The sequence below is a fragment of the Sander vitreus genome, chromosome 21 (genome assembly GCF_031162955.1).
Source record: "Sander vitreus isolate 19-12246 chromosome 21, sanVit1, whole genome shotgun sequence".
In the NCBI taxonomy this organism is placed as follows: Eukaryota; Metazoa; Chordata; class Actinopteri; order Perciformes; family Percidae; genus Sander; species Sander vitreus.
In genome coordinates, this window is record NC_135875.1 from 20,848,887 (window position 1) to 20,872,459 (window position 23,573).

Genomic DNA, 23,573 nt, shown 5'->3' on the forward strand with positions numbered 1-23,573 from the left:
GTTTAGTTTTTGTCTTTCTTGAAGGTTTCAGGGGGTTTTTTATTACAAAAAAAGTTTACAAAATGTTTTTTTTCACTGCTTATTTTCATTTTAGTTTACTATCATAACCCTGTTTTCAACCCTAACCTTTAGTTTGACTCAGGATGGATGAGGTTTGTTCCTGTCCGCTCTTAAGCGTGCCTTCAGTGTGCTGGTGATTAGAGGTCATTACGATGTGTTAGACTTGCTTTCTTAATTTGTTTGTGCAAGTGTTACAACATACATACATAATGTGTGTGTTTGTGTGTGTGTGTGTGTGTGTGTGGGTGGGTGGGTGTAACCCAGGTAACCGTGGACACGTCAGTTCCTCCTTCTCCTGTTTGTCACTCTGTGGAGATGGACGTTTACCTCAGCCAATCGGAGCTCTCTGGCCCTTCTTTCCTGTCTCTGCCAGACTCCTCCGGCCTAGTCCAGGACAGTCCTTCATCGGTGAGCACACACATACACACACACACACACACACACACACAGAAAAAGAATTGCTATTCTTCAGATCTGTGGACTTGTGACTTGACAAAAAAGAAATGACTAGAGACTCGCCTTGACTTGAGGCATGATGACTCGGATGACTTGCGTGTATTCGTACGTTTGAATGTTAGCTGTTTTGATTGGATGACTGGCTTGTCAGTCAAACTCATCGCTATGGCAACTCTTAACATCCAAGACCCCTAATGAAGCCTCATTAGTTGGACCAGACCACCACAATGGCTGCATCTGTGCCACGACTAATCACTTTTAGTTTAAAAAATGTCACCAATCAAACATTTTAAGAGTGCTTTATCTTGGGTGTAGAAAAAGGGACTAGTTTTAACTTGCCTTAACTAAGGACTCAATTTGACTTGACATAACCTGTGACTTGACTTGACCAAATGACTTGAGACTTACTTGGGACTTGAGCAAAGATGACTTGGTCACAACACTGCTATTCTCCTCCTGCTTCATGAAGTGTTCTTCCTGTTTCTGTAGTTACTGGAGAGCAAGGGCTTGGACTCTAGTATTCTGGACTTTTGGGCTGCGTCTGGCTTGGTGCCCCGGACAGATGGTGCATGTCAAGAGGAAGGAATAGCGACATGGCCGTCCTGCGACAGCCTCCTCAATCTGCCAGTAGGCCCATGCCTCACAAAGACGAGCCCAGCCCTCAGCCTCTGCAAGGCTTCGCCTGCTCTGGGCCCTGTGCGCCAGCTAAGGAGAAAAAAGGCCCTGATGCAGCTCCGCCTGGCCTCACCTACTGCTCTTCCCTCTCCCCTTTACACATATCCACTTTCAAAAGAAACTTCCAGTTCTCACCGATCCCCTGCTTCACTGGACCAAAAGGTCTCCACCACGAACGTTACCTTAGAGCGAGCTCGTAACCACAATCTGACAACACTTCTGACTATGTCTGGTGAGAAACTGTTGAAATCAGGGGCAGAGCGGGAAGGGGGGGGCGGGGGTTAGCGTTTGTTTTTCTCAAAATCCCTGAATATTTTAAGGTTTTTAAAATACCTTTAACTTTGTGTCATTTCCCCTCAGCCTCTCTGACAGATTACTATAGCAAAAGTTCTAGTATCGCCATCTATAGGTCCGCCCTAGTCTATATTCACGACGTTCCACTTCCGTGATTGTTCCATTTTGGCCGGATGTTCATCACCTTCGGCTTTGTTTGTGTTGGCATTTTAAACTCTGCTCGCTTTGTGAGGACTATGGTTAACTGCTCCTCAGATCTCTGCAGGGTAAATCCAGACAGCTAGCTAGACTATCTGTCCAATCTGAGTTTTCTGTTGCACGACTAAAACAAACTTTGAACGTTCCACCAAAATAAGTTCCTTACAGAGGCTATTCTGCTATTCTCCGTCCGGCGCTTAGCATCGCCCAAGACGATTGTGATTGGTTTAAAGAAATGCCAATAAACCAGAGCACGTTTTTCTCCCATCCCAGAATGCTGTGTGGACTAGCCAGACCCTCCTCTGCAGCGCTGTGGAGGAAGGTCTGGCAATGCGAGACTAGGTCAGCCCCAACATTGTCACAGTGTCACGGAGGGAAGTTCTATGCTACTACTATGACTACTACTATGCTATTCCCATTCAATTATATTCTATTATCTCAGTTGGTTTGAAAACTAGTGCATCTAGCTTCCCACCGGACCCCCCTAGGTTTGGGCTAAGCCCTGAATGTTCAATGTCTGGCTCCGCCCTTGGCTGAAATAACCTCAGACGATCATAATATATCAATAATGTACATGTAGAAAGTCTCTTGTCCCCCAGCCATCAGTTTCTATGTTCCTATGTTAAAGTGAGTTCTGTTACTTTAAAGGGAAAAACATGTTTTCAACTTGTTCTCTGAAGGTTGAAAGCTGTTCAATGTTAGGAAGCATCAACTCAAGCAGTGCAGCCAGGCTTAGGAAATTCCACCTCATCACTGCAAAAGTACCACATTGATTGAAACTAAAACATTTTAAGAATAGGACAGTTCCTTAAAAATATGTGGCTAGATACAGCGTATGAACTAGTCTGGTTGTGTATTTTTGTGCTTGATGCCAGAGGAGGATCTGCTGATGAGTATTGCAGCAGCAGCAGCAGCAGACGACACAGCAGAAATAACTAACTCTAGCAACTCAGACAGCGGCCGGGATTCCCCTAGAACCACCTCCTCATTCTCAACCACGTAAGGATCTGTGAATCATGAAAATGCCATGTCATGCACTTCTGTTTTGCTCATAATGATCTATGTTACTGTCCTTTTTTAGCCAGAGCACCTCCTGCAGCAGCTGGTCGGAGCGGAGTGAGGAGAAGTCCCTGTGTGGGGCAGAGATCTACAAGCCGGCCCCACAGTCCTGTCTGTCCCTGTATGTGGCAGGACTCTACAAATGTCCCTCTGTGCTCTCTGTAGACTCCGTGGCTAGCACCTTCCTGCCGAGCCCTTCTCCTGACTCCACACGCTCCTCCTCCACCACACGCATAGGTACTAGACCCACAGCCCTCTTGGCTGAATTATACACAATCCTTCCATGTTTTCCCTGGCAGCTGCATAATAGGTATAGGAATAGTTAACACCCAATCAGTATCTTTTTATCCACGTCTGGTGTGTATAGCAACAAGTACTCCAAACTATACAAAGACATAGGTTGTTTATTCCTACCCTCTAATACGGTGGCAGAAAATATAACCCACAGGAGAATCTTCCAATTCTTCTATTTAAAAAGTGCCGTAGGTAGGATTGTGAAGATCCAGGACTTAGCCAAAAAATTTGAACATCAACAACTTCTCAGTCCCTCCCTCCTTTCTGCTTAAAGCCCAAACAGTCTCCTAAGCCCCTCCCACAACAAGGGAGAATGAATGTGTGTGCATGAGCAGTGGTTGACATGCAGTTAGAAACCCCCCCCCCCCCCCCCGCCCCCCGGCCCTGATTGGTGCATCTGAACAGGGAGCTGTGGATTTTTGCAAATCGCACTACAGGCTGTAGGTGGTGCCAGAGGAGCTGGATTAGTTTTTTTTAATGACCTGCTTCATGTAGTTCTACTGGAACATAGGGTCAGTTTCAGAAAATATGACAGAAAGTTAGTTTTATAAGTCTTACCTACTGCACCTTTAAACCATGGATGCATTATAAGAACTGGATACAGTGTTTGAGGTGGAGCCCCGTTCATCCATATGACAGTTGCTCAGTGGCGCATGAAGCCTTCATGGAGCCAAAAATGATGGAGCCAATGATTTCATTGTGCGGCTCTACTAGACTATCCAAATGTTATCGGACCGAATTAATTAAATTCTGATAGTGAAACGAGTCATTTTGCGGGGGTTCTGACACTCAAATGTCTTTTTCCCCATGTTAGTCTATGAGAAAAAGTCTTTTTGGGCCAGAGGGCATCATGTGACGGCCCAGGAGTTGCAATTCCACTGTTTGGACACTTTGTTCAATTTGCTTCAAAGTCCAGCGCACTTCCTGGGGGCCTGATCTAAACGACAGAACGTAACGGTCGCGGTTTTAGACACGTTAACATTGTAAAACACTCGCAGTTTGGTGATGTTTAGGCACCAAAACTCCCTCCCACCCTCACCTATGGTCTTGAAGTCTGGGTCATAACCGAAAGAACGAGATCCAGGGTACAAGCGGCCGAAATGGGTTTCCTCAGGATGGTAGCTGGCGTCTCCCTTAGAGATAGGGTGAGAAGCTCAGTCATCCGTGAGGAGCTCGGAGTAGAGCCGCAGCTCCTTTGCATCGAAAGGAGCCAGTTGAGGTGGTTCGGGCATCTGGTAAGGATGCCCCCTGGGCGCCTCCCTAGGGAGGTGTTCCAGGCATGTCCACCTGGGAGGAGGCCTCGGGGAAGACCCAGGACTAGGTGGAGAGATTATATCTCTAACCTGGCCTGGGAACGCCTCGGGATCCCCCAGTCGGAGCTGGTTAATGTGGCTCGGGAAAGGGAAGTTTGGGGTCCCCTGCTGGAGCTGCTGACCCCGCGTCCCGATCCCGGATAAGCGGGCGAAGATGGATGGATGGATGGATATACTTCGTCACCTTACTTCCAGCTTTGCTCCTGTAATAATTACGGGATGCCACTAGAGGGCGTCGCTACTATAAACGTTAATATGAGTCGTAATTGCTGCTTGAACAAACCACCTATGGGAGTGTTTTTCGGGGACGGACAGTCTCGTGAATAGTGTTTGAGATATCTGTTGCTTAATTCCTACTTCCCAGGCGTTGCTCGGGGTCAACCAAGCTGGCTGCTCCCTCCCTTGGCGCTGTGTGTGATATACCCCCTGGTGGCGGTGCTGCTAGGAGCATGTCTGGCCGTGGCCGGACTCTACGGCAGCTTCCTGTCCAGAACGGTAGTCCTCATGTGGCTGGTATCGGCTCTCTCTGCCTTCCTCGCCTCTGCTCTGCTGCTGGAGCCTCTCAAGGTGATTTCAGACATCTAATTAACTCTCCGATCTTTGGCGGATAATTCCTCTCATTTGCATTAAGGCTGCACGATATGAGATTAATATCTAATTGTGATTATTTTCACCGATGTTGCGATTGCGATATGATGCGCGATATTGGAGGGGATGACCACTTTTGTATCATTATTCTCATTTACATTACAAAATATCAAAATAAAATATAAATGAAAATGATTATAATGTGATTCTGTACCAAACAAAGAAGTTTTCTTTAGTCTGTTGGATATGATTTGTAGGCTGGGACGTCTCAGCAGCACCACACAATTTAATTGAGAGTGGTTTGACACATATTTTGCCTATATATTTTTGCGATTTGGATATTGCACTAGTTCATATTGCGATTTCGATTAAATTGCGATCAATTGTGCAGCCCTAATTTGCATCTTCATCTTCCTTTGCTCAGGTGTGTGTGCAGGCCTTGATCTCCACAGCCCTGTGGAGGCCCGTGGATCCAGAGGTGGAGGAACAGCTGGCTCAGGAGACCACGGTGGTGAGGGCGTTCGGAGAGCATGGCGGGAAGGTGCGGCCACCGTGCGGCTACGGGCTGCTGCAAGCTAAAGAGGAGGCCCGGAAAGTCCAAGCTCTACGCTCACTAATGAGAGTGAGAATTAAACCAAACTAAATTGTGTGGCAATTTGTGTCATTAGGGATGTAACGATGCATCGTGAATCGGTTAAAAATCAACATAAATGTGTAAAGATTACAACCGGTTGGGATAAAAAAAATGAATCGCAATGGAATTTCAAAAGGTTCTAGGGCGTAATCTACTTTTTTAATTTTTTTTTTATGATTACTATTTTTATTATTTTTAAAACAAAAAAAATCCCTATACACAACTTAAGACAAGTCACTAAAATAATAACCTAATAGACGACAAACTGTAAACCAAATAAACATATTATGTATATGTGTTACCACCATACTTTTGACTTCAGACATCACTAGGTCTTCTCACTTTATTTATTTGAAGAAATTTTTCTCTATTTATTTATGTATTTAGTTATTTTGATGTGAAAAAAATACTACTTTTCAATTGCTGTTATTTAAGATAAAATACAAATTCAGCTCTTTTGATAACAGGATCTGTTTATATCACGTGTCAAACTCAAGGCCCGTGGGCCAAATCCGGCCCTTGGCAAATTTTGAACCGGCCTGCATCTCTGTTTAGGTTCTCAATAGATTTTGGCCCCCCTAGTTGTGCACCAAACCAAAAACTGTTTTTCAAACTGATATTATGCGACACTCAAAGCAGAATTTGGCTGATTTGCCATCTTTGAGACTCAGAAATTCCCACAGAACCAGAGAGTTTTCATATTCAGGCTGTATGGTGGCCTACTTGTAAAAATGTAATCATTGTTTTGCTTGATTTGCTAAACTCTATAATGGCTAAGGAACGTTTTTGCTGACTTTTTAAGGGCTTTATGTGGACAAAACTGTAAGCGAGAAGGCTATATAGGACATGCGACAATACAGTCAAAGATATTTGCGTTTTCGATAAATAGCATGTCAATAAACCTTACACGTCTGGCGCTTGATGTCATTCTCATTTTCCAGTGTGGCCCTTAGTGAAATTGAGTTTGACACCCCTGGTTTATATGAATCAGATATATAGGAACATCATGCATTCACTTGTCTGCACCTCATTCTGTTAAAAAAAAAACGTGAGAAAATCGTACCGTGAACTAATGGTGGTGAATCGAATCATGGGTTGATGTATCTGTATCGTTGCATCCCTATGTGTCATGATGCATCTTTTTGTTAATGATCTTCTGCGTCTTTCCTGTAGCACTGTGTGTGCCAGCTGTTATTGCTGCTGGTGGTGCTGATGGTGAACTACCAGGACAGCGTGGAGCAGAGGCAGGGCAGACTGCTGCATTCAGCTGTCAGACGGCATCTTCACACAGCACCCTCGGGGGTCCCGAACCTCACCTCACTCAGACAGTAAGGAGAACACTCAGCTTCCTGCTGTCAAAACACTACACCATAACAAATGCAGCCGCACACTGAATGATCTGGGGAGGAAACCTGGTGCATAGGAGTCAGGTCAGGTGTGCACACGACTTAGCTGCAGGGGCGATTCCAAGATTTTTTAAGTGGGGTGGCACAGGGGGGTACCAATAATCAGTCAGGGGGGGCCTGGAGGGGGGCATTTTATCAGAATACAGCATAGCAAAAGATAGCTTAGAAATATAGGAAATATTGGATAGGATAGAACAACACAATGCAATTCTGCTAAATAACACATCCCATTCATTGTTAATTTCACTTGTTTTCATTTTGAACGAATTGTAGACGAATACAATACACATTTTCTATAAGCTCAGTCTGCCACTTTAAAAAAAAAATTCCAGTGCTGGTTCCATGGTATCAGAATTTTGGATAGTCGTCATGGAACCATGAATTGGTCATGTGCCAAGGGCTGGGAAGATTGGCAGAACAGGCAGCCAAGTGGCACTATGGAAATCAAAGTTTTCAGATTGGCAGCACTCTAGGGGGGTACCCGGATTGGGGGGGGGGGCTACGGGGCTACTTAGCTGTCCAACATCTATGACACAGGTAGTTGTGCACATCCTGGTACTGTATTCACAACATTTTTAGGCATTAAAAACTTGTTTCTTGTTCACCCTTTCTATCTTTTTTTAAATGCTACACCATTTTCATCAACCCTAAAAAACGTAATCCTAAAAAATAAAACCCCTTTAGCATACAAGAGCAATATTCCTAGTATACCACAAATGATATTCTTATAGTCTTATTGTCAGAAGGATGGGAGTGAGTGATGGAATGCGAATTGCTATCAACCATAGTGTTTTTGATATTATCAGTGAGAGTCAGACATTGTCAAATCCTACATGTTATACTAACACATATAATGTAATAGCCATGATCCTTAGCTGCTAATCTAGAACTACATTGTATACTATACTACTGTATAAAAGTATGTATACTGTATAAAGCAACACGGTCTTTGGTGTCACTAAGAATGATTTTGTGCTGATATTAAAAAAGTGCGTTCTGCTTGGTGGTTTAGATCATGGTAGATCAAGAAGCATGTGGAATGGGAACTGTTTTTAACATTTTGGTTCCCAAGCAGTACTATCCATCCCAGTATAGATAATCATCGGAAAATCTGACGCGTCTCAAGTTACCTTGTATTTCATTTAGTTTTTTATGCGCATGGTGGCATCAGGTTCATCATGCAGCCAATTTATTTTCAATGTGGTGTCATTAGAAAAATATTCATATCCAGATAATAACACGAACAAAGACCACATGGTGTCCTTTCACGACAATAATGTCTGCGCATGTACTTAGTACAGCTTTAATTCTGCCATTTGACTAATGACCTAGATGACTTTTTAAAATTTCTTTTTCAAAAAGTATATGTAATCTAATTATCAGAAAGTAAAAAGCTTGAAAATCGACTGTCCCGATGATGCGCATCGTTCATCTGTATATATCTGCATTTTTACTTGCATATACACACACACACACAATACAATGTATGTCGCCCATCTCTTCATCCAGCTGGTCGGATGCAGAGCAGTGGATCAATAACACCTTGGTGCTACACCTACACCAAAACCCCGCACTGCGCCTGGTTGGACTGCCACGGCTGCAGTACACACATACCCTCCGTCCTCTTGCACGTGTCTCTCTGGGAAACAGCAGTGTGACAACACAGCAGCTCCTCGCCGACTTGCACATGGCAGACTGGAGCGAGAAACAGTAAGTGGATTAGTTACGGCGAGGTTACTGCATCTCCAAGACATGCTGAGTGGGTATTTATTAATGCCTTCATTCTTAAGTTGTTGAATCCTCTGAGAACAAGGCAAGATTGAAGTACTCTTTTGAAAATAATGAGGCGTGCCATCCCATTAAAAATGTCTAAAAAACAAAGCAGTGCAACTTATTTTAGGAACAAATGGTCCATTAACATAACACATAATCTACATCAGTGGTCCTCAAACTTTTTTCAATAATGTACCCCTTTTGAATTGTTTCTTTAAGCCAAGTACCCCCTGACCAGCGTGAATCATTTTTGGTAGAAAGAAAAGTCTATATGAAGAGGAACAATACAGCGCTGTCAGCGATAGATTTACTAAACAACAGCCTTGTACCTGGAAAACATTTAAATGCTGATGGGAAAAGGAAACAAAAACTGTAAAAAAAACGAAAAAAAAACGACAAAACCTTGGAAAAAAGATGGTAGAAAGAAGGAAGGAAGTAAGGCAAGAATAGGTCGAAAATAGTATCAAAAACTTCAAAAACAGTGACATAACTTCGAAAGAAACTTGTAAAAAGTAGAAGGAAGGCAAGAATAGGTCCAAAGAAGGCGATCCAAATGTCACGTTTTTGGTAGGAAAAAAAGTCTACATAAAGAGGAACTATGTTCTGGACAACAGCCTTGTAACTATTAAACAATGTGTTAAATATCTCACGTACCCCCTGCAGTCCTCCAAAGTACCCCTAGGGGTACACGTACCCCCATTTGAGAACCACTGATCTACATGATCAATTTCTCACGTAGAATACCAAACTACTTTGCATATTTGCATGGGGTACTGAATCTTGTGATGTGATTTTTTTTCTTCATTAAACTGATTTCTTTGCATCATCTCAGTCCTCTGTCCTAACAATGATATCTAAACTTTAAGAGATACATGGGATATATATTGAATTTGACATATTGCTGTATCCAGTTGACACTCCGTAGGAAGCAAAAATGTTTAATAAAAAATCCAATTTAAAAGTAGTAGAATATTGATGTATATACAGTGCTAAGTATACTTTATATTACTTTGATTTGATGCTTTCAAATTGTGTGTTTTTTTTTTATTCCTTTTTCCCAGGTTTAAAACTCTTTCTATGGACTTCACACACTACCACCGAGAGTCTGGTTTATTCGTGTGTGTGTCCATACAACTAGAGTGGTCTCAGACACAGAGAGTCGTCCCCTTTCTCTTCATCCATCCAATCCTCATCCCTTCATCCTTCTCTGGACCGGACCTGCAGGTGCCACTTACGGTAACAAACACTGCCATCCTTTCAAATGCATAAATAATAGAATTTAGGAGCAAAACAATTTCTTAAGCAAAGGATTCAAAAAATAATTCCAGTGATAAAATCCACTGGCTTTCTACTGCAGGTTCTCCTTCTCATCTCTGCTCTCCTCATCTTGTTGGGAGAACTCTGGTCCGTTGCTACTGAGCGTGCCCAGTACCTGCGTCAATGCAGACACTGGTTCCAGCTTCTCTTGGCCTTGTTGTCCCTGGCAACGGCAATCCTGCAGCTCAGCTTCCTGTCCCAAGCCACGTCCTGTGTTTCCAAGGTGAGAAACACAAACAGAAAACATTTACGATCCACCATCAGTATAAACTGAATAAGCCCTAGTTATATGTTAGCCTAATAAATCCAAATTTGACCAAATCTCTCTTCAGATTTACTGGTAATTTGATAACCTACATCTGAGAAGTCAGTGTCAGTTCTTCGCTTGTCCCCGAGTCTTTATAGGTAAATTTAGCAGATATGAGGGAAAAATGCTACTTAATCCTAACTTGACACACCAGATGGTTTGTTACACAGAACAGTATTTGAAGCCATCATTGGAAAATGTTTGTAAAAGTGCAGGCATCCGCCATTGTTGTTTTAAACGAACAGTCGCGGCCGTCACACACACCTAAACCACGGCCGAAGCTGCCAGTTGTTCCTCACAGGATGCTGATTGGTTCGGTAGGCTGGTAGTTCAGACCATAGACTGTAAATAAAGATGGACGACGCGTCTTCACTTCCTCCCACTGTGCAAAACTGAAGCCAAAATATCCCAGATATAGGCGCCGCCATCTTGTAATTTTGGAGCCAATTGTGATTGGGCGGTGGAGCCACGTTATCGAAGTCCCGCCCATACACCCGCCCGACCAGTCGCGAGTAGGGTTGGGTATCGTTTGGATTTTTACGAAATGCCGAACTGGTACTTTTAAAACAATTACGATTCCTAAACCGATTCTTGAAAAACTGAAAAATGACATCAAAGATGTAATATGTTTACTAGCGATCACATGCAGTGAATGGTTAATATGCCTTTACGACCATTTTGGTGAGCCCAGAGGGAAAATATGGCATTTTAAAAGTAGCCTACATTTACGGTAGCTAGCTAACGGTCGACTACAGAGAAAGTGTGATATGTTTACGTCCGTTTCGGAGCGACATAGGGAAAATATTTCAGTCGACACATTAAGTGGAACCGAAATGAGGAACCGAAATTTGAGTTCTAATCCGGTCCGATTCCTACTGGTTGCGTAGGAACTGGTTCCATAGTGGAACCGGGTTTCGGTACCCAACTCTAATCGCGAGTTATTTATAGTTGTCAATCACGACGTTTCACCCCCTTTTTATTGCATCAAATAACTAATAAAAACTAAACTTATCAGAAAAATGAACATTTGAATATCAGAACTACCTAAAATGACAGAAACCATTTTTGGGAAAAATTTATTTGATGTGTACTTTGACTGTTTAGCGCTGCCCATTTCCAATCCGCTAACATAGAGGGGGCGGGGTTTACGACCTATACTGCAGCCAGCCACCAGGGGGCGACCGAGATGTTTTGGCCTCATTTATACAGTCTATGCATCAACCCCTGGTTCAGACACAAACACATTACTTGAAGCCTGTCAAGTTGGATTTTTTTTTGTGATCCTGCGTTTCTCTTTGAGCTTGCGATATCGAGAGAATCCAGCTGCCATGCAACATCAACCTAATCCCCCTACATGTACATAAAACCCGTATCCTAACCCTGTATTTGTTAATGAAAAATGTACTCTTCTATGTTTTGCTTTGATGACATGACAGTAGCCTGTATGTGCCATTTAGCTTCGATCCCAGCCGGACAGCTTCATCGACTTCCACAGTGCTGCCCTGCTGGCAAAGAGGAGTTCTCAGTGTGCCGCTGTCCTGCTCACTCTGCTTGTTCTAAAGGTAAAGGAGGGCTCGGCTTAAACATTTTACAACTCTATACTGGTTCATAGCTTTCCCCACTCTATTGAATTTCCCTTGCTGTGTGTTCCAGCTGCTGGGAACCTTGCGGTTTGTGCGGAGGTGGGTGGTGTTGGGCAGAGTGCTGCAGAGAGCCTGGAAGCAGCTGTGGGCTCTGACGGTCCTACTGACTTTGCTGCTGCTGCTCTGCGTTCACCTCGGAAACACGGTACGGAGAGAAGAGTTCAGCTGAGTCCAATTTTCATGAAGAATATATATATTTTATCAGGCTATTCTCATGAACCATTCATACATATAGCTAAAGTAAAGCACTGTAATTCTTATGTATTCCATGTATTTAATGCTGTATGCACCACAATGACAGCTGCTGTATAAGGACGATGTGATTCACGTAAGGAGGAGGTCATGTCCCGGGGAAAACACAAGACTTTCAGCCAGGAAACATGTGTTTGTGTCCCGTGAGTGTTTTAATCCAAACCACGATCTCTTGTCTAATCGTAACTACTCATTTTGGTGCCTAAACTTGTCGTCGCGGCATGACGCTCACGTTTTGTTGGCTAAACTCAACTGCCACGGCCCCTGAATGAACCAACACCACGCGGTGCCATGTAGCCGGCTCAAATTCACCTTTTGTCAGTTAAACTCAACTAGCAACAGCCTCTGAAACGACTGGCACTTTATGTGGCTCTGTAGCTGGCTCCCAGTAACATTTGCTCAAAATTTAACTGGAAAGACCGCTAAAACTGTAATTCAATTCAATTACATTTTATATATAGTATCAAATCATAACAAGAGTTATCTCAAGACACTTTACAGATAGAGTAGGTCTAGACCACACTCTAGAATTTACAAAGACCCAACAATTCCAGTGATTCCCCCAAGAGCAAGCATTTAGTGCGACAGTGGCAAGCAAGTGTACAAGTGTAGCAGGGCGTAGCAGGACGTAGCAGGTCATCACATGCCTGGCCGGCAGTCGCCTAATTTCGTAGTATATCATGAGAATGCGTTGATATGATATACTTATGTCTTTCTTTCAGCTCTTCTCCCATTCTGTGGAAGGTTTCCTGTCAGTACGACAGACCGGCGTCTCGGTGCTGTCCATCCTGCGTGGCCGGATGGCTCTCCAAAGACTGTGCAGGCTCCACACAGTCCTGGGCCCTCTCTATGGGCTGCTACTGATGGGTGGAGGTGTCTGGCTCTTGGCCCGACTCTGTGGAGCTGTTCTCATCCGTACATACAGGTACACAATCTGTATGTTCACAAAATGAACACAGCTATTTAAGGGTACCACGGGGTCTTAAAAGTATTAAAAAAACTCTTAAATGTAATATCCCATAATATAAGGCCTTAAAAGTATTAAATGCCATTTACAAAGGTGTTACATTTTGTCTTGTCCTTTCATAGGATTAAATAAACACAGTAAAGTCAATATTTTATATGTATAATTATATATTATTATTCTATTTTATTATTATTATTATTATTATTATTATAAAATGTTTTATTTTATTCAGGTAACATTATTTGGTAAACAATTTTTTTGTCTGGCTTAAAATCCATACTGATTTTCTGTTCTATGGCCTTGAAGTTGGCATTTCATTTTGTCCTAGGTGGTATTAACAAGGTCTTGAAAAGTCTTAAATTGGATAAACCCTGGTAAATATTGCATTAAGTAGGTTTCATTCCTATCTGTTGTTGTGTCCTTTAGGGCGGAGCAGACTGAGCTGTACTGTCCAACCATTGAACCTCAGGACTATGAGATGGTGGAGTTCTTCATCAAGAGACTGAAGCTGTGGATGGGACTCACCAAACCTAAAGAGGTAGGTAGTGCATTGGTTGTGGTGCAAAACCTCCACTGTCAATTCATGTTGCTGATTCTAGACATTTCCTGTCCTTTCTAGTTCAGGCACAGGGTGAAGTTCGAAGGTATGGACATCCCTCCTTCCAGGTCCTCACAGGAGTCCCGTCTTTCCACCCTGTCTTCCACCCTCCCCTCCTCCCGCTCTCCTTCCCAGTCCTCCTCATTTTCATCCCCCTGTCCTCTGTCCTCGGCTCTCTCTACGAGGTCTGAGGACTTGTCAGTGTCCGAGCCTGGTTTGGACGTCCAGTCCTACCTGGACCGTCTGCTGCCCTGCGTCAGTGCACTGCTGTCTCGTTTCGACCAGGTCAATCAGATAACTGAGGACGTTCACGACCTGGAAATTAAACTAGAACAGGCTCAGGCGAGGAGAAGGAAAAAGCAGAGTAACGGGGACAAAGGTGCAGAACGATTCCGAGAGCCAGCAAAGCCAAAGGAACTGGAAGGAGAAACAGGAGAAGTGAGACTGAGGAAGACAGGTTTTCTTTACCCCAAGCCACGAATCTCCCTTCCATCCTCGTTCTCTTTCGCTCCCTGCACACTTCACTCCTCCGCTGCATCGGTCTGTAGCTTTCGCCGTACACGTAGCACCTACTCAGAGCCTGAATCAGTACCATTCCAGCCTCAGGGATCTAGCAACAACTATGCTTCGGAAGCAGCCAAGCTTGCATCTGGACTTTGTGCTATGAATCCTGCAGGTTCTCCTGGATATGCCAGGTTCCCTAGGAGAAGAGCTTGGCATTCTGGGAGCTCACATTCAGCTGATGCAGCTCAGAGAGTCTTCCAGGCCAATGGTGAAGTTGCTCCATGTGGCAATGGAGGAGAGTATTTAGCATTCACTAACACCAGACCCAGGAGTGAAGAAGGGGTGGTAAGACGGAAGGATGACGGAGTCCCTGTGAAGAGGAAAGCTTGGACAGAGCAAGACTGACCATGTGTTTACACTGGAACCAAACTTAGTTATACTTATAATGTAGAAGTTGTATCATATTTGTTGTATAAATGTGGTATCTGTGGTTCTGGAAGACTTTGGTCAAGTCTGAGAAAATGAGAAACCCCCCACGACGTCATCAGGGGTATATTGGCTTGAGCTTGTAGACCATTGGTTTTTAAAACAAAGCCTGTAGGGTTGTGGAGTTTAAAATATGTGGTCATTTACCAGTCAGAGATCCCTTTTACACATGCACTGCAACCCTGACATGATCTAGACGTTACCCAGAAGAGCTGTATGTGAGAACGCAAATGTCTGAATCAGTTGGACCGGACATTAAATGACTTTACCCTGCCAGCTCCTTGGTACAAAGTATGTATAATGTCCAATTGAGTCCATATGAATGGAGCAGGTCATTGTCCTGCGTCCTGTGTTGATTGCTTTTCTATGATGCGATTGGCTCGAAACAACAAGATTCTGGGACTTCTGTCGGTAAGGGACGATGCTGAAATCATCAGACACATTCAAGGAACGGCAAGAGACTCATGTTGACCAAATTACGAACCGGCTATGTGACCGAGCTTCTTCCTTCCTTCTTTTTTTTTACAGCTAGAGTGAGTCAAGTGGAAGTCTCCATTTCCGTTAGTGCAGGATTTTACAATCATGGTAATTGTAAAATCCCATGTTTTGCAGCTTAACGCATATCGGGACTACAAGTCAGGATATCTTGGACTCGGCTGCCTTGGTTTTGACCATTCTGAAAGTCCCAAAACTTTATGGAAGTACAATACTAAATTTCTGGAGTACCATTAAGATATTCCTCAATACAACAAAACAAGTGAAGGGCTTCCAGTTACATTGTCACTATTTATGGACTGAAACTGTTCTTCAAGCTCCATTTATGAGATTAGTTAAATCTTCTAGTCTTCCAAAGCAAAATAACCTGGACGCTTTGAAAATGAGTGATACAATTTTCAATTACACTACACTTGCACATAAGGCATTTATTGAATCAATCCATCAAACTAAGTTTCCCTTCTGGCCCTCATTAGAGCATGAGTTCTCAAAATAAATGTCTTGTGTGCAGGAATTTCTAAACAATTAACCCATCTAATGCACACATCTGCAAACAAAATAATGGATGTCATTTTTACACCCCAGTTCTTATTGAATCTATAAAGCCTGTTGACCATAAATTGTAAAAAATGTTAATTACTTTAGGAAAGTTTTCACTGTTGTCTACTATTATTCCTTACACTTTTCCATACCTCTAAATGCAGTTACATGCTGACATATTTTTGTAAGAGACTCTGGGGATATTTTACTCTACAGATGAATAAAGACAAGTGACCTTTGGTCCTAAAGTGGAGAAGTGTGTCATTTCTTCAAACATTTTATTTGTAATAGGACAGTTGAACAGTATATACAGTGGTGCTCACAAGTTTATGAACCCATGCTAAAGGTGACTAAAAAGAGGAATACAAAATTTCTTTTGGAAATTGATCTTAATGCCTTAATTAAAGCAATTAGAAAGAATCCAACCTTTAAGGACACCAATTGTCTTTGTGAATGAATAATGTATAGTAAATAAATAAATGTTCTTCCTTAAAATACAGGTGGGATAAGTATGCACACACCTATGTTAAATTCCCATAGAGGCAGGCAGATGTTTATTTTTAAAGGCCAGTTATTTCATGGATCCAGGATACTATGCATCCTGATAAAGTTCCCTTGGCCTTTGGAATTAAAATAGCCCCCCCACATCATCACATACCCTTCACCATACCTAGAGATTAGCATGGTTTTATTTCAGTTAGCCTAATAGCTGGTTTGATTTGCATTGAGAGATGATTTTATGGAAAGTACCCCATGCCAATCTCTAGGTATGGTGAAGGTTATGTGATGATGTGGGGGGGCTATTTTAATTCCAAAGGCCAAGTGAACTTTATCAGGATGCATAGTATCCTGGATCCATGAAATAACTGGCCTTTAAAAATAAAAACCTGCCTGCCTCTATGGGAATTTAACATAGGGGTGTACTTACTTATGCCCCCTGTATTTTAAGGAAGAACATTTATTTATTTACGATACATTATGTCCTTAAAGGTTTATTTTTGTTGCTCTTTTTAGTCAACTTTAGCATGGGTTCATAAACTTATGAGCACCACTGTAACGGTATTGTGTGTCATTGTATTTTAATGTTTAGTTTAAACAGCTCTATCAATATTTTATTAGCAGTAATTCATATTACTCACTATCAAAGGGAAAAGACCTTGATAAAAGAGTACACACATGATAACGTAGCAGCAAACAGTTTTTGCTGAGACCTATGTGACTGTGGTGTCAGTGTTGCGATGTTTTGCAGTTTTCGTTGGTCTTTATTGCTGTATGTTATAACACAATCTACACATAACGTTCACAAAAATGTGGCAAATGCACAATAGAAAAAAACATATTTAAAACATAGAATACAGATTTAATAATAAGTTAAATTTAATAGTAGTAATACAGCATGTACTGTAGTATGTAGATACAGAAGCCAAGACTAGCCGTGCTTGCAATTTTTGTTTTGTTTTATGCCGTTAAGAGTTACTTGTTTTGTTATTTTGAGAAAATTAAATAATTAACTCGTTATCACGAGAAAACAAAAGATTGTTTCCTCTTATTACTTCTAATATTACTATATTAGAGATCAGCAGTGTCCATCATGGACTGCGGTTAAACCAGCGGTCACTGGCGTCTGCATGGTCAAATCAGCCGACGCTACAGCTGTATTGCAGCCATACATGAATGTCAGATGTATTCAAATAGCCCAGATCGAGCTGACGGGACTTTTACTTTGGAATGTCTCTAAATTCATATTGTATCTGTATGTAGTCAGAGATGTACTTTACTCAAAATGTGTCTGTCATTCTTAGAAGTTATTCATTAATTGTTTTTTTTCTTACACCATACATGGTATTTTAGGGTATTTTCTTTTATTTAAGGGACACAGGTAACATATACAAACATATTTATTGTAAATATAATTCAGGTAACTTTAATGTTACTATTACATTATGTATTTTGTTAACACCCGGAAAACCAGTGTATGTCTGTCACTGTCAGCTCAATCTGGGCCTATGAACTTTTGGTCTCTGATAAACATAAGAGGAAATAATCTTTTATCTTTTTAATTTTTTTTTGGGGGATGGCTGTACCTCAGTCCGTAGGGAGTTGGGTTGGGAACCAGAGGATCGCTGGTTCAAGTCCCCGTATGGACCAAAGTGGAGTGTGGACTGGTAGTTCCCTGAGCGCAGCCCACTCATTCTGACATCTCTCCGTTAGTGCATGTGTGGGACCTGAGCACCTGAACATATCTGTGTGTATTCTAACAAACAGTGTAAATTGTAGTTTCCCCACTGGGGATCAATACCTAGTAAACATTATTATTATTTTCAAGACTACAAAGCTTGTTTTCTTGAGATAACGGCATTAAAAACAAAATGTTTAAGTTTTCGTATACATGCTGAGGCAAAGGTTTTAAATAAAATAAAAATTAAAGTATAAAAAGCATGACATAAAATTAAAAATATACACAAAACTGAAACATTAACCCAGCTAAAACACTCAAATGTAACAGTTTCAAATGTACTTATGAACATAATTATAATGCATCACCGTTTGACCTAGCAAAGAGAACCTTTGCGGTTTCTTTTAGCGGTTGGCACCTTCAACATGAACACAAATATTACACTGTACTGCACTCAAGCTTAATCGGAAAGTTTGTGTACCTTTCTTTAATCATGTAAATGACATTGTCTTGAGGTCATCGATTACTTTGTCCATTAGTTATCTTTACTAACTTATCACTTGTTTGTGTGAATTGCCTTATCATTGTGTAATGGTAAAATGTCAGTCCACCTGTATAAAAGAGGATGCATGCCCGTCTGTGGGCACTCAGGTTTTGGAGTCTTCAGGTGAGTACAGGATACTAGACCTACTACTGTGTATCACGATTGCAGTATTTCAGTTTGAATGGTTCTGTAATGTGACCGACTTTAGTGACCGAAATGAATTTTCCCTATACAGTTGATAGCCGAGCCAAGACAATGAAGTGGGCCGTCGTCGTGTGTGCCATGGTGGCACTGTCCGAGTGCTTCATCCAGTAAGTCAACCTCACCACTCAAACACGTTTCCTGTACCTGTTGTATTTTAAATTGTTCCTGCTACCTGAACTTCATTAGCTCCTACAAAATAACTGCAGACATATGACATTCAGGCTACATCTACACTACTACGTTTTAGTTAAAAAAAAAGAATATTCTTTACGTCTCTTGTCCACACTACTTCGGCGTTTCTGAGCCTCTGAGAACAGAGACATATGGAAACACTGCTGACTCTGTTTTTCTCAGAGGTTGCATTGTAGTCTGGACGGGCGCTAAAGGAGACCTTTGGAAACGACGATGCACGTCAGTCGATCTTATCGGCTACGTAGGCTTACATAGCTTTCAGTAACAGTTCCACCTCGTCGTCGGTCCAAGCAAATAAATCCCTGGTCTTACTTTTTGCTATTGTTGTTCTTTCTCCAAAGTATTTTCTGTATTTACAACGTTTACATCCATGATTTTTTAACTGCAGAGTAATGTCAAGCAATGCCTGTGTACGATGATTATGATATGCGAATGGTCATGTGATATGCGTTGCCACACGTGTTAATATGGATGGAGATTTGATCAGCTGCTGGACCTAAAACTCTTATGTGGACGCATGTCTCAAAATGCCACTTAAAGTAGTAGTGTAGATGTGGCCTTAAAATTAGCGTGTGTCAGGCCTCTTTGTATGTACTGCCCTCAAGAGTAAATCTGTATTTAAGTTAAGGCAGCTGGGTTAGGCTCATATACGAGTATTAAGAGGTTTACGAGGAAGGATATATGAGAAAAACCTCTTTATAGATCAATAAAAGGCTTATAAATGTAGTTGAAACAACAGAATTTAAGTTGCTCCCTTTGGTGACACCTAGGGTCCCTCTGGAGAAGGGCAAGTCAGCCAGGGAGAACCTGGAGGAGCAGGGTCTGTGGGACAAGTACAGACTCAAGTACCCATACAACCCCTCAGCCAAGTTTAACCAGCGCTTTGCCGTGGGCAACGAGGCCATGACCAACGATGCTGATGTGAGTAACAGGTGCTAAAGCATAAAAAGACGAACTTTGCCAAATGGCTCATTTGCTCATGGGTAATCTAATTTTCTCATTGTCATCTTCAGCTGTCTTACTATGGAATCATCTCCATTGGAACTCCTCCTCAGTCATTTAAGGTCATCTTTGACAGTGGCTCGTCTAACCTGTGGGTGCCCTCCATCTACTGCAGCAGTGCAGCCTGCAGTATGTACAACTATACATGAAAAACCACTTTTAGACAGATGTTATACAGTATACTGGACTGAGGTTTGGTATCCAGTTTGCCATCTTATTTCTCTGATTCCGGGGTATTTCGAACATAAACAGTTTACACAGTTTTTTTCTTAGCTTCAGATTTTAGGGTGAGGATTAGGAATTTTGTGAAGTCCTGCGTGCCGTGACTGACACCTACCGAAGGTAAAACGGAATCAAATGAAAGGCACACGCTGGCACATGTCAGCTAACCACCAAGGACCCTGAGGGAACTAGGTGACCATTAACTAATAAAGCTAAGCTAATAAATATTGAAGAAAGAAAAAAACCCGATGTTAGTTAAATCCTATGAGTAATGATAGAGTCATCCAATAGTCCTGTAGTAGGATTTAGAGGCATCAAAATCCCCATGGTTTGGGTTAGGTATCCAGAGTTGGAATGGTTAGGGTTAGAACCTGAGAAAATGAAAGGCTGAAGAACTCTGTAAGGTAATGCAGAACCTGGGAGCATCTAGTCTAAAGAATAGGAGGGTTGGGGTTAAAAAGTCATTGGAATAATTGCAGTGGCCTACTGATTCAGATGTGGTGATGACTGTAGAGGTTGTTTGTGCTGGTGGTGCCAGTGGGAAGGCCTCCTAGGGTTCCATCCCCGAGCAAAGCGTTCCCTTACCAGACTGGTAGACAAAGGAAAAGGGACAGAGCCAACCACCTGGAGCGACTGACTTTTGGGGTAAAAGAAGGGTCGTAATGATCCTTATGTTCTAAAGAATAGGAGGGTTGGGGTTATGGGTAGGGACGCTTTAGACTTTTGCCTAGCTATATCTGAGGCATTGTGACCCCTTTCGGCCAGATCAGAGGTTGTCAAACAGTCTCCGATTAGTTGTTCCCATGTCTAGATTACAAACGATAGATACATATTGGTTGTCCATTAACTTTTGACTTCTGCTATGTTGCAAAGAAATATATTTATACATCCACACTACATCTGCAAGCCTTAATTCATTTTTTCACATCTGTACCTTCCTAGACAACCATAAGAAATTTAACCCTGGCACAAGCAGCACTTACAAAAACAACGGCGGAGCTCTGAGTATCCGCTATGGTACCGGCAGCATGACTGGTATCCTTGGATATGACACTGTGACGGTGAGAAATAAAAGCATATAGTATTACTTGAACAGGTAAATTTGTATTTATTCACAGTTCCCATGCACTGATTATTATTTTGTTTTATCGAGTTAAAAAATGAAGGCTTTCAGATTCTTTCAATATTAAATATCTGCTTGCAGGGTCATATTCAAAGCAAATGAAGGGGGTAGGCTATTCAGATTATAACTTTGAAAATCCCATTATAATTTGAGATGCAATTTGTCCGTCAGGTGGGTGGGCTCCCTGTGACAAACCAGATCTTTGGCTTGAGCGAGAGTGAGGCTCCCTTCATGCAGTACATGCGTGCTGATGGTATCCTGGGCCTGGCATACCCACGCCTGTCTGCTTCCGGCGCTACACCCGTCTTCGACAACATGATGAAGGAGGGCCTGGTCAACCAGGACCTCTTCTCTGTGTACCTGAGCTCGTAAGGACAGCCATAACTTTGCAGGATCGTACTACTTACTTATACCGAGACAGTAGTGCAATGGATTTCTAGGAGGTTTATCAGTACATTCTCGCTTTCCTCTGCAGTAACTCTCAGCAAGGCAGTGTGGTGACCTTCGGTGGAATTGACCCCAACCATTACTCTGGTGCCATCTCCTGGATTCCCCTCTCCAATGAGCTGTACTGGCAGATCACAGTGGACAGGTAAAGCCACAGATACAGCATCCCAGGTCATTACATTGCATTTAATTTTATTACGGTTTATTCCGAAGCGACTGCCAATAAGTGCATTTAACCATGAAGGTACAAACTCGAAACGGCGAGAATCACATGGAAGAAGTACATTAGCTTTAAGTAAGCCAAACTACAAAGTGCTACATGTAAGTGAAATAGCAGGTCCCCTGAAAAGTATCTAAACCCAAGAGATATTGGCAAAAGTGTTTATGCACGCTGTACTGTGTATCCCTTTCAGTGTTACTGTCAATGGTCAGGTTGTGGCTTGCCAAGGTGGTTGCCAGGCCATCGTGGACACCGGCACTTCTCTGATTGTTGGACCTCAGAGCAGCATCAGCAACATCAACCAAATGGTGGGAGCTACCAGCCAGAACGGAGACGTAAGTTCCAATAAAAAGACACGCTCTTTGAATGAAACAGATTTATGTAGCCTCGCATTAATGCAACCTGACTTGAACAGTAAAACCAACCAAATTTGAATACTCTTTCATACCGTTTTCTTTAATGTTCTTCTCTTTCTCCCTCTGCCTCAGTATATGGTCAACTGCAACAGCATTTCCCAAATGCCAGATGTGACTTTCCACATCCACGGACAGGAATTCACCATCCCAGCCTCTGCCTACGTCCGTCAGGTAAGCGTTTGCTTCTATGCCAGACTTTGTTTTATCTCACCTCACCATATTTCCCCTCCTTCTGACATTATTCTCCTAAATCTCTCACACAGTCTCAGTACTATGGTTGCCGTACTGGCTTTGGCAACGGAGGAGACAGCCTGTGGATCCTGGGTGACGTCTTCATCAGACAGTACTACTCCATCTTCAACAGAGCTCAGAATATGGTGGGTCTGGCCAAGGCTAGATAAGCAACCTGAAGTCACCTTTCCCAAGAGCCTTGAACCAAATCATGTATACATCTTAGTATTACAGTAGAATTTCCAATATGCCTTGTCCGGTATATGATATAATTTCCTCAAATCCAATAAAATGATTTAAATCAATTTGACTGGTGTTTTATGAAATTGCACAACAAATATACATGCCTCTAAATCTGTGTCAATGATGAGCTACTGTAATATCTCATTTAACATGGCGGAAACCCAATGGAACACACCCTTTGATGCAAACACACACGAGCTTGCTAACAATTAGCCACTGAACTAGCTCATCGATTTGAAATGTGTTGGATTGGTTGGTACTGGAGGACAGACAGTAGTATCCCATATAGGCTCAGTTGTAGTAGAAATGTCAACACTGGAGTTACAAAGAGTTAAAATGATAATGTAATGGTGATCATGCTAACAATATTAGAACAAATTCTTTTGCCTGATATGACTGAATTGTCAGATAATCAAAACCGGTATTGATTTAGTGACTACATCTTGGTTTTGGACAACTTCTTTCCTCACTGTTACTAGACCTAAGTGCACATTGTTGGTATGAGGAAGTTTCACAAGAACTCCATATCATATCTTCATCAAACATTCCAGTCAGAATCAATTTTATTTTTAGATTTTGTCATACAATGGGCTTACTGATGACAAAAACTTGCAGATACCCACTTTTGTCTCTTACCACGATAATATTAAAGCAGTAACTTGAATACCGCAGCCTCCAAATGAGCAACAATATA

General features: G+C 42.1%; 2 protein-coding genes across 2 annotated transcripts in view; both read left to right on the forward strand.

Annotated features, from left to right (window-relative positions):
- Nucleotides 1-15,282, forward strand: part of pkd1b (polycystic kidney disease 1b) — a 50,511-nt gene extending 35,229 nt beyond the window's left edge. The window contains exons 27-40 of the mRNA XM_078279956.1: nt 325-468; nt 1,006-1,423; nt 2,559-2,682; nt 2,765-2,979; nt 4,714-4,916; nt 5,362-5,559; nt 6,745-6,899; nt 8,487-8,687; nt 9,812-9,986; nt 10,108-10,290; nt 11,997-12,160; nt 13,006-13,194; nt 13,663-13,774; nt 13,856-15,282. Of these exons, the coding sequence (XP_078136082.1) occupies nt 325-468; nt 1,006-1,423; nt 2,559-2,682; nt 2,765-2,979; nt 4,714-4,916; nt 5,362-5,559; nt 6,745-6,899; nt 8,487-8,687; nt 9,812-9,986; nt 10,108-10,290; nt 11,997-12,160; nt 13,006-13,194; nt 13,663-13,774; nt 13,856-14,743 (3,369 nt within the window). The 3' untranslated portion in view covers nt 14,744-15,282. The remainder of the gene's footprint in view (nt 1-324; nt 469-1,005; nt 1,424-2,558; nt 2,683-2,764; nt 2,980-4,713; nt 4,917-5,361; nt 5,560-6,744; nt 6,900-8,486; nt 8,688-9,811; nt 9,987-10,107; nt 10,291-11,996; nt 12,161-13,005; nt 13,195-13,662; nt 13,775-13,855) is intronic.
- A 3,535-nt stretch (nt 15,283-18,817) lies between these two features.
- On the forward strand, nt 18,818-22,910 carry LOC144536157 (pepsin A-like). Its single transcript, XM_078279140.1, has 9 exons — nt 18,818-18,890; nt 19,746-19,896; nt 19,989-20,106; nt 21,142-21,260; nt 21,494-21,690; nt 21,798-21,914; nt 22,183-22,324; nt 22,478-22,576; nt 22,669-22,910. Exons 1-9 carry the CDS (start codon nt 18,835-18,837, stop codon nt 22,804-22,806), a joined length of 1,137 nt encoding a protein of 378 aa, XP_078135266.1. The 5' UTR covers nt 18,818-18,834; the 3' UTR covers nt 22,807-22,910.
- The last annotated feature ends 663 nt before the right edge of the window (nt 22,911-23,573 follow it).